The following is a 10317-nucleotide window of genomic DNA, read 5'->3' as shown; positions in this document are numbered from 1 at the left end:
CTCGGTCTCCAGCTGCTGCCACAGGTTTATGGTCCTTTGTATGCGCGCCCTTCATCCACCATCTGTGTTTCCTGGGCAACCGAGGACTGCCTGCATGCATTAACACCACCAGCTAATACACAGCAACCACTTCAAACCAGAAAACGCTACAGTATTCGGCTATAATGTCACTTAAAGGTGCATACTGTAACATAACTACTGTTTTTAACTTCATTATTGACTGGTTTCTCCACATTAACCCGCATGCATTTGTCCATATTGTGATGCCTAGGCTTAATTTCAGCGTCTCATTGTGACTTTTGTTCGTTGATGCTCCTGTGATATTTTCTGTGATTTGGATTTCACTGCTTTTGTGTGTGAAGAACTTTGTCGTTTTGCTTTTTTAAATGAGGGAAATAGTTTTTAAAGTAATAATAATAATAATAATAATGATAAATCTATTACTTATTAACAGAAAAACAGTGTGTGCTGATGAAATAAAAAAACCGAACATACATCACACTTTTTAAGGTGTAATGCACATGTGAAAACAAAAAAGTTTGATGAAAGAAATATTATTATTTTATTTTTCTTTACCACTAATTGAGCAAAACAGGCCTAAGTCTGGTGACAGAGGAAAGGCTATGTTTAATCAAAAGGGTTTATTTTCTGGTGAGTAGAAATAGTTCCAAGATTTGTATGGTGCATTTTTGGACCTAACGATGGTGCTAGAGTAAAGGACACTATGTATTCACAGGATTTTGGGATATCTTGCGTATGGATGAGTAAATCATGATACAATACTGTTGTCATATGGTGAACATCAAAATAAAGGAATGAAGAAGGTGGTTTCACAAGACACTGCAAGACAATTACGGTCCTCATCCAGTCCGCTTGAGGAAAACTTGAAATCATAATATACTGAATTTTTATACAAGTCATTATACAACTGAATTGAACTAGTTTGTGATACATAGTAACACACAGCACTATGTGCTGTAGGTTACATAAAATTCAACTGTAAAACAGCAATAAACTGTGAAATGGCTGAACTGACAAACAGCAACAAAGTTCAATATCTGCACTTCTACCCTTCCTTTTCATTTTCTGTCAGAGGGCCAATCTAGCTGACCTGCTTTAGTCAAGATGTGAAAAGTTCTATTAGTTTAAATCTGTGTTTTACATTAAAGAAGCATCTGGTTAATACAGTAAGTCACAAGCAAACAGTCAAATCAATAAACAGATGATGGAAACAGAGGATAAAATATTCCACGTCTGACAGTGACGCTCGCAGCCTGTTTGTGTGCAGACTTGTGCTCACAATAGCAGATGTTTTAGCAAGTGGGCTTAACATTTTGGCTAAAATTAAGATAATGAACATGCTCCGGTTACTGGATCTAGTTTAATATCAATTATCCTCTGGGTACCATAAAGGTTTACAGGAAAGTTCATGGCAACCCATCCGACACATGTCAAGATATTTCAGTCTGGACCAAAGTGGTCGACCGATCGACGAAAAGACCTTGCCATCCCTGGACCCCTGTTGTGTATGGCTAAAACATACTTCTACTTATGTATCATTTGTATTTGAAGTAATTATATATCTGTATAGTACATTCCAAAATAAGGCAAGTTTAATGTCCAGAGTCCAAAGTGTAGGAACTAAGGCAATTTAGCAAAAAACATACATAAAAAGCCACATATTATATTATCAAAATCTTGCCTGAGCTATGTAATTTTTATAGGTTTCAAATTTTGATTTGAAACCATCGTTGTGAAGACATCTTGGCCAGTCCAAACAACTTCAAAGTGGTGTCTGAGGGTTAAGACTTGGTTTTCATGTCCAGGTCAGAATCAGTGTGTGTGTGTGCGTGTGTGCGTCCGTGTGTGTGCAAGTGTGTGAACTACTACAGTCTGCTATAAACAAGTAAACCCAGGTAACGATGGCAAAAACAGACCACAGAATACAAACATTAAACATGTCGACAGCTATAGCTCTAAAATACTTATTTATTATTAAAATATATATTATATATCTATTCAGTATCGGAAATATTCTTCTTCTTCATGTGGTCGTAGAATAATAACAAAATGTTTATTTACATGAGCACATGAACGCTTCAGCTTCATTTGTGCAAGTGTGTTGACTAAATGAGCCCCGCTGACTCCATGGTGTAACCTTCACACGTTCTCCTTCTCTCTTCATGTTCTGAAAAGAAAAAATCAGAGAGCTCTGAGGTGCTGATAAAAAAAGCATACTGTGCAGCAGCACAAGTCGCTACTTTGTTCAGGATTTTCAAAATTGCCAAGGGTGTGAATTTGAGCAAATCACAGGACATGGCTCTCAAAATCCTAAAAATAGAGGTTGCTGCGAAAAGAGAGGTAGTTTATTTAAATGGTTTTTAATGATTACATTTTTTTCACATATTCTTGATTATGTTTTATTTATTAAATTAACTGCTGACACCATGCTATGTCACTTACAAGCACCTATGTCATTTTTCCTATTTTCTCCACAGGTCAAAATTCTGGAAGTAGTGAGTGTTCTTGAGCCCAAGGGAGTACCAGGTTGGCACTGGCATCAAGCCCAAAATATGGGGGAGCCCTTTTACAAGTCTGGATAACCTGACGACAGTCTGTGGCCCATTTCATGACTAAAGAATGAAATGATAACAATTTGCTCTGTCGCTGAGAGACAGGAAGCAGTTCAACTGAACTGGCACCTTCTGTGTTATAAATGCAGCACTACCCAGAGATGCAGAAATCCATTGAGCTGAAGGAGCCGAGAGCATTTGTCGGCCTTCTGAAATGCCTTCTACACACAGATGCAGAGAAGAGTATAATTCCAGAGAAGGCTCTCACCCACCCCTTCGACACAAAGGCCCAACTGGTGGATGAAATAGACACCAGCTTGTAGTAAGTCACTGTGTTTTGGTTTTACTAGTGTTGGATAGATACATGTAATGGACAGATTTGTTTACTGATTAAGTGACCCATTCATTTATTGTCATGTTTCATTCAGTTTTGAAGATTCTTTACAGAAAATGGCAGTCATACCACTGGACAACTTGTCCATTGGCAAGACTGCCATTTTCTCCTGACTATATTTAACAACTACACACCTGGTTTCCATTAAATTTGCTCTGACATTCATGTCCCTGTGGAGGATGAATCTGTATTTCTTAGTAACTACGAAACCTTTTCTTTAACATCACTCCAAATCACTTCAAATTTTCCCAGCACTGAAACTTTTTTACATTATTTTAAGCAGGTAAATTTCACTGCTTGCCCCCTGCCATGTGCCCAGCATGGCTTTGATCACTCTTGAGCACCCCTAATTTCTTCATTTAAATATGTTTAATTTTTTAAAAAAATTCTCTTCATGCCAGCGTTTTAATAATAATATTAACACAGTTTATTAACAAAGTACTCAAAATCAAATTTGCAAAATTGTTACACAAAAAATAGAAATTAAGCAAAAATACAGGAATAAACTATCAATAAAATAAGTTACACTAAACATCTAAAAATGGAATTAGGCCAATTTCTAAATGAATCATTATTTGTTATGGTTTCTTATCAAAATACATGAAAATTGGAAAAAAATTTGTTATGTGTACCTCATGAAAACCCCTTCCAGCGGAGGGCGACAGCGTGTGCGCTCACACAAGTTTGGCCTTCCTGAGTTGCCTTACTAGTAGCAGTAGGCGTCTGTCCCGCGTTGCCTGATCCAGGATACTCACAATATTTTTGCCGCGGTAAATTGCCTACTGTGTATGCATCGGTCGGGTCCTGCAGGTCTCTCGGGCCTGTGCCAAGTCACCGATCATCTTTATCTCAGTAATGGCAGAGCCGCCGGTGATCCCGCGCAGGTGACTCGGTATGAGATCAGCTGCATCGTCAACGTTACCGAGACCGCGAGCAGCCGCCCTCCTCCTACTCCCGGGCTCGAGTACATCCACATCCCGGTCTCGGACTCCCCGCTGTCTCCTCTCAGCGGTCACTTTGACGAGGTGGCGGATCAAATACAGCACACTGCAGAGCGCGGAGGGCGCACCTTGGTGCACTGCAACGCCGGCGTGAGCCGCTCCGCCGCCCTGTGCATGGCCTATCTGATGAAGCACCGGGGTGTGACACTCCTGGACGCCCACAGGTGGGTGAAGGCCTCTCGGCCCGTGGTGAGGCCGAACAGTGGCTTCTGGAAGCAGCTCATCCGGTATGAGATGGAGCTTCGTGGGTGCAACTCTGTCCGAATGGTCTCCTCCCCCATTGGAGAGATACCAGACATATATGAAGAGGAGGCCAGAAATATGGTGCCACTATGAGCACCTTACCTTGCTGCAATACTTTATGTGTGGGGCAGTGGGACATGGATTCGCAGTGATGAAATGTACTGTGTCGCCTATGTGCGGTGGCAGTAACCAAAAATGATGTTTATTCATGGAAAGAGACATAAAGAATGTTCCTTCTTGACCTATTATGGGCAGTGGTGGTATTTAATGAAGTACATTTACTCAAGTATTGTGCTATACTTTATACTAGTTTATAAATTCCAGAGGAAAATATTGTAGCCTAATTTTTACTCAACTGTAATTATTTGATAACTATAATTACATGTTAGATTTCAGAATACAGTGTTACATTAAAACGACATATGATAAGCTTATAAAGTACAATACATTTAACCAGTGGTTCCCAACCAATTTGCTAATGGACTGCTTAGAAAAACGTCTAGTTGGGACCCTTTGTTAAGTTTCAGATGTCTGTGAGTTGTTAGCAGTTACATCAAAGGGAGATTTCCCTTCTAACTTTCTCATGCGATTTCATTTAAATCATTGTTTGAGGCCCAAAGAGAGCAAATTATAATATTTATCAAAAAAGAAGAGATTGGAGAGTTTGAAAGTTTGAAAAATAAATGTGTAATTTTTTCGTCTTTGCTACCCCATTAGCTGTGACAATGAAGGCAGTTCAGGAATCAAACTCATCTGAGGCTACAAAGTACAAAAAGCATTTCATCTTAGAATCAATATTCATCTTAATTAATTGAAATAAATACCTTACACTTAGTTACTTTAGCTATAAAGTCATTAAACATATTGAAAACATGCTAACATCCAGACTGTATGAAAGAATGACTCATTATATTCCAACAAATTCTGGTGCTTATTTCACTCATTAAAAGAGCCATGTGTTATTAAAAAAAAAAAAAAAAAAAAAGATTATGGAAATGCTGAATTTTCTTTGCAGAGCTCACAATAAAAATATATTTTTGAGACTGAATCTGCCAAGGAACAACTGGGTTATATCTCTTTTACTCGCTACATAACATAGATTATGACCACCAAACCGGTAAAAATATAATATTCATTTATGAAACAGGCACAATACAAGAGTCACACACTGAATCACAGTAAAATCATTCACAATTTGGCACAACACTGTCAGCTCTAAACATCAAGACACACATCTACTCTTGAAGAAAGTCTAAATCTAATGTATTAGTGGTCAACCTATCCTCAGAGACATTTTTTCTAACAGTGCACTGCCAACTGACAGTTGGCTGACAGTTTGCAGATAACCAACATTTAAACACCACCACCCACACCACGCAGATTGTTTTCCATTACTTTCAATCTGGATAAAAAGAGAGACATTTACTTGTTTACCCAACACCCTCACAGCACTTAAAACTTGAGTCAGTTACTGAGTTGTATTTGAAAGGAATAGCTCAACATTTTGGGAATATGCTCATTCAGCTTCTTGCAAAGAGTGGGATAAGAAGATCAATACCACTCTCCTGTGCGTTCGCTAAATATGAAGCTACAGCCAGCAGATGGCTCGCTTAGCTTAGCTTAAATGCTCCAGTCCCTGAAATAGTCTAGCACGTAGCCCCTTGTAAAACTGTAACATGTAATTTTAACAATTAAGTTTTTGTATGGATTAAACAAAGGAATATAACATGTTAATTAGTGAACTTTAAGAGGTGCTGGAAGGCAGATTTTGTAATCTTCTGACAGAATGAGGCTTACTGTTTCCCAATTTCCAGTCTTTATGCTAGGCTAAGGTAGCCAGCAGCTGGCTATACCCTTAGTGCTATACTTACTGGGCAGCTATGAGAGAGGAGTTGATCTAATCATCCAACTCTCAGTAAAAAAGCAAATAAACATATTTTAAATGATAAACTATTACTTTAAGCACAGATATCTGTTTATCTGTCTGCATTTTAAAGACGCTGCCGTTAAGAAGCTGAAGTAGGTGAGCACTGTGCAAGCACATCATTCTGAAAATAAAGTTTGATATTACATTCATCTGGCCAACACCATATGGTTGTAAGCAGATATCCCGCTGAGATACTTTTGCACATCTTAATGGAAATCTTGATTCCATTCAACTAATAGACATTTAAAACATAAATTGTACACAGCCAGTATTTTACAAAGATTCAGATGGCTTATTTAGGTACACAGTGCAATCAATAATGTACTGTACAAACAAGGCTGCAATTCAACCGGCTAATATTTTCATCTGATACTGAAATATCCTGAGTCAGGACCTTAGTCAGGTCGAATTACAAGATTGCCTAAAAAGTGGAATAACGACACAAGTGCAAAAACATCATGCTTATTTTGCACTCACTGCATTTCACTAATTCCCTCAATAAGGCAACAATGTCGTCTGCATAGTCATGCAATAAGCATCTAAAAGGTACAAAATAGAACAATGTTTCATTTAACACAAATTGAAATCACTGCAGAGTAAACCAAGAAAATATCTAACACTAGTATCCACTCGCCCTCTTCTCACACAACCCAGTGTTTTCAGCTGCTCCAGGCAATGGCTTCACGAGAATGACTTGAGATCAAATCTGAAAGAAAATGCAGAGCATTCAAAACTCACAAAATATTTAATGATATTAGATTTTAATTTAATAAAAGGGGGTGCATTTCTTTATATCAGCAGCCTACATGCTGTTCCAGCTTCTGGTACTCTGAGGATTTAGGTCGACGTGCGGATCTGGATCGCTTTCCTTCCAAAACAAAGGCAATTATCTGTTGAGAAAAAAGTGAGACAAAGATATTGGCAAGTTTTCAACTGGTTTCACCTGGCTAACCTGTTCTACAAAACAAACGTGGTTTCAATTACACTAGTAATGAACAAGAGATAGCACAGTGGATTTCTCTTTCTATGTATGTTCCATTATATACCACACAGTACTTGGCAACAGAGTTAAAATGATTCAGCTAACATAAAAACAGTTTTTCAGCATCTTACAGAAATAGTTGGACATTTTGGGAAATTTGCATATTCACTTTCCCTGCCGAAAGTTAAATGAGAAGATTTATATTCCTCGCATATCAATACAGTAAACTCACTTAGCATAAAACTGACCACATGCGCCAAATATTCAGTTGTACACAAATGATGTGCAGTGAATTGTGCTGTTTCATGCATTCGACACTGCCATGAGTTAAATTACTCCGTTTCACATAGTAGGGACCTGACTTAATACAAAACAAAAGTGTGTGACAGAACTAGCACTGTAATTTTTGGGTTTCATAAAATTCCATTTTCATCTTCATGTGCTGCAACAAGAATGCACAGACCACAATGGTTGACTCACATACAATATTTGCAACTGAAATCTGGGTAAGTGGAAACACATTAAGTGTGCTTCGGAAAGGTATGAGTGAAAACCAAAGTGTTAGAGGCCAAGTACCTTGCGCTTGTTGTGGTAAGTGATGTAAAGCACTGCCACCAGCACAGCCGTAGAAACAAGGTAGGCAAAGAAATGACTGCTTTCTGCCTCATCCTTCATTCCAGATGAGTTATAGTGACTATTCTCTCCTGTTTCTCTATTTCTGCCTTCCTCTCCCAGCTTTTCCTTTTTGGCATCTTCTCCTGGTTTTTTCTCACTGCCGTCCTCTTCTCCTGTTTTTTTCTCACTGGCCTCTTCTGATTTTTTCTTACTGGCATGTTCTTCTGGCTTTCCCTTCTGGATGTCCTTTGTTACTTGCAATTGCTCCTTAGCAACAGTATTAGGACCTTTTGTCAGCTTTTCTCCACTGGTTGTCAGAATGTCTTTAGGCTTGTGATCACTGGTTTTCACATTTGTGTCTTTCTTTTTCTCTTTTTCAGTGGAATTTTGCTGATCCTTCTGCAAACCAGGCACCTGCCCCTGATTCTGAATGTTTGTCATTGTGTCGTTTTCCACGAGCTCACCTTGCTGACTTTGTATCTTTGTTTGCTCTTGCCCAAAGTCTTCCGGCTCTTGTTTTTTTTTTCCTGCCATATCAATTTCCATCTGATCTTTCTTGGATCTTCCTTCATCATCTGGTATTTTGGTCTTGGACTTGGACATTTCATTAGGTTTCGTTATTTGTACATTCTTTCCTGCTATCTGATGTTGATCGTCCACTCCATTAGTATCATTTAATTTTCCACTCTTCCCATCTATACTAGAGTCTAGTGTTATATTTTCATGGTTTTTTTCCTGAACTGGTTTGCTTGGCTGTATCATGGTTGAAACTGAGTCCCCAGCACCTTCTGTTGGAGCCCCTACTTTGAAAAAACAAACAAACAAACAAACAAAAATTTAAACAGCAGAACACAGGACAACAGACACTATAATGCCATCTAATAATAAAAGCCATGAATGCTGCCATTGTGAATTTTTGGATTTTGCATTAGTAACCTAGATACATCTACTTGTTTGTCCTCCTTACTTTTCCTTGATTGTTTCCACTGCAAACTTATTATTTTATTAGCTGATTAGATTATATGTTGTAAATAGCATAACATAAAGGCCAAGGAGGCGGCCTCTGCACACTGGAAAACATTTGGAAATATGACAGCTAGTTTGGTATACAGGCTGAACTAGACCAAATGATAATAAAAGTAATTCTATAATGATTTTTTTATTCTAGAGTTCTAATGACGAATTATTCTTTTGGAAAGTTTTTATGCCTTGATTGGATGGCAACAGCAGAGAAACGACAGGTAATTAGAGGAGAGAGCAGGGAATTGCCCCATGAAAATTTGGAAAGTACAACATCAAATAAGGTGGGGTCCTGCATTATTCTTTAATCTTGTGACCACATCTTGCAGAGGGCCCCTGTGTGAAATTCTATTTTTAAAAGCTTTATTTTTTTACTTTTATTGCCCTCATACTGTGCATATTCCCAACTAAAATTTTGTTCACTCAAAATTGTCACCAAATGAATTAACACACATCTATAAAACTGGGGCAAGGAAGATTTCAGAATATGAGTCCTTGTTGGTTGGGCATATAATTAAGCTGCCATTTGTAGTCTGTTGTGTAATTAATGGGAATTTGGAAAGGAAATGGTTCATAAGGAGTACATGAAGATCTAGAAATATCAAACAACATACACCAGACTTCAGGGGGGGAAAATTATAATTAACAGTAAATGCTCCGGATCTGCCGCAAAATTTAACGGGTTCTTCCCTGGCCCATGCCCCACCCCTCCACCAAGTTCGGTGCAAATCAGCCCAGTACTTTTCGCATAACCGTATCAATAAACAAACAACCCAACAAACGAAAAATCTCAAAAGGAATCTCACACTCAAACCCAGCCATGCTGCTTACATACCAGCTAGCACAATAAGCACTGCTTTTGCTTTGTTTGGTTCTGTTTTCCGTGTTTTTTTTACTTTGTTTAACGTCATATATGGTCAGGTGCTTGTAGTTTTGTAACAGAAAATAAAAGTAAACAAATTGTTCCACTTAACTTGTCTGCAGTCAATACTTCCTGTTTCCTTTTGCATAATGAATATTCAGTAAAGCGTAGTTGATGTTTAAACTGAAGGCACTTGTATATTCCCAACGTTTCCTTGTGGGTAAATTAAAAAATCCGTCAGATGAGCTGATGGGACGTGATCAGTTCAACGTCTCTCATTTAAAGGAAGTGTTACGTTGTAATTCAACTGTAGAAGACTAGCTGCATTAGCTAATAGGGATTATGAGGGAGTCCCAACATATCTCTGGGTCTAAAGAAGGCACTGATAGCAAGGGGGGAAAAAACGATTAAAAAAACTCCACTCACCTGTGACCAAGCAGCAACTCAGAAATACAGAGAGAAGCAGGAAAGCCGGCGTCATTGTGTCTTACACGCCGGTGAAAACACAAACCATCAAATCCACTGAGTCCGTTTCCCCTTCGCGCACAGGGAACAAGCTGCGTGGACAAATCCGGCTCGACAGGTTGAAAGGTTTGACAAGTCTCGTTCCAGCTTCCGTGTACAAACCAGCTTGCTCTTCTTCTGCTGGTGACAACAACAACAACAACAACACGGAGATGGGCTCTACTGCCATCTAAAG

The 10317-nt window shown here is 38.6% G+C and overlaps 2 protein-coding genes across 3 annotated transcripts; one reads left to right on the top strand and one right to left on the bottom strand.

Annotated features, from left to right (window-relative positions):
* Positions 1 to 3629: 3629 nt before the first annotated feature.
* On the top strand, positions 3630 to 4457 carry zgc:153044 (uncharacterized protein LOC751678 homolog). Its single transcript, XM_040155643.1, has one exon. The coding sequence runs from the start codon at positions 3756 to 3758 to the stop codon at positions 4302 to 4304; it is 549 nt and encodes a 182-aa protein (XP_040011577.1). The 5' UTR covers positions 3630 to 3755; the 3' UTR covers positions 4305 to 4457.
* A 1812-nt stretch (positions 4458 to 6269) lies between these two features.
* Positions 6270 to 10317, bottom strand: tgoln2 (trans-golgi network protein 2). Of its 2 annotated transcripts, none has more exons than XM_040155641.1 (4): positions 10044 to 10317; positions 7697 to 8538; positions 6945 to 7028; positions 6270 to 6844 (listed from the first exon to the last, which is right to left on the bottom strand). In XM_040155641.1, exons 1-4 carry the CDS (start codon positions 10096 to 10098, stop codon positions 6839 to 6841), a joined length of 987 nt encoding a protein of 328 aa, XP_040011575.1. In that variant the 5' UTR covers positions 10099 to 10317; the 3' UTR covers positions 6270 to 6838. The 2 variants fall into 2 exon arrangements, with proteins under 2 accessions (XP_040011575.1, XP_040011576.1); XM_040155642.1 differs by having other exon boundaries at positions 7697 to 8535.

This window comes from Xiphias gladius, chromosome 19, assembly GCF_016859285.1.
Source record: "Xiphias gladius isolate SHS-SW01 ecotype Sanya breed wild chromosome 19, ASM1685928v1, whole genome shotgun sequence".
NCBI lineage: Eukaryota > Metazoa > Chordata > Actinopteri > Istiophoriformes > Xiphiidae > Xiphias > Xiphias gladius.
The sequence above is the reverse complement of the archived record's forward strand: the minus strand, read 5'-3'. Positions and strand labels throughout refer to the sequence as shown.

Excerpts from the sequence above, each read along its gene's own strand:
- zgc:153044 (XM_040155643.1), top strand. The coding sequence starts at position 3,756 with ATGCATCGGTCGGGTCCTGCAGGTCTCTCGGGCCTGTGCCAAGTCACC.
- tgoln2 (XM_040155641.1), bottom strand. The coding sequence starts at position 10,098 with ATGACGCCGGCTTTCCTGCTTCTCTCTGTATTTCTGAGTTGCTGCTTG. Across the intron at positions 8,539-10,043 it reads GAGTTGCTGCTTGGTCACAG|TAGGGGCTCCAACAGAAGGT; the intron begins GTGAGTGGAGTT and ends GTTTTTTCAAAG. Across the intron at positions 7,029-7,696 it reads CTTACCACAACAAGCGCAAG|ATAATTGCCTTTGTTTTGGA; the intron begins GTACTTGGCCTC and ends TTTTCTCAACAG.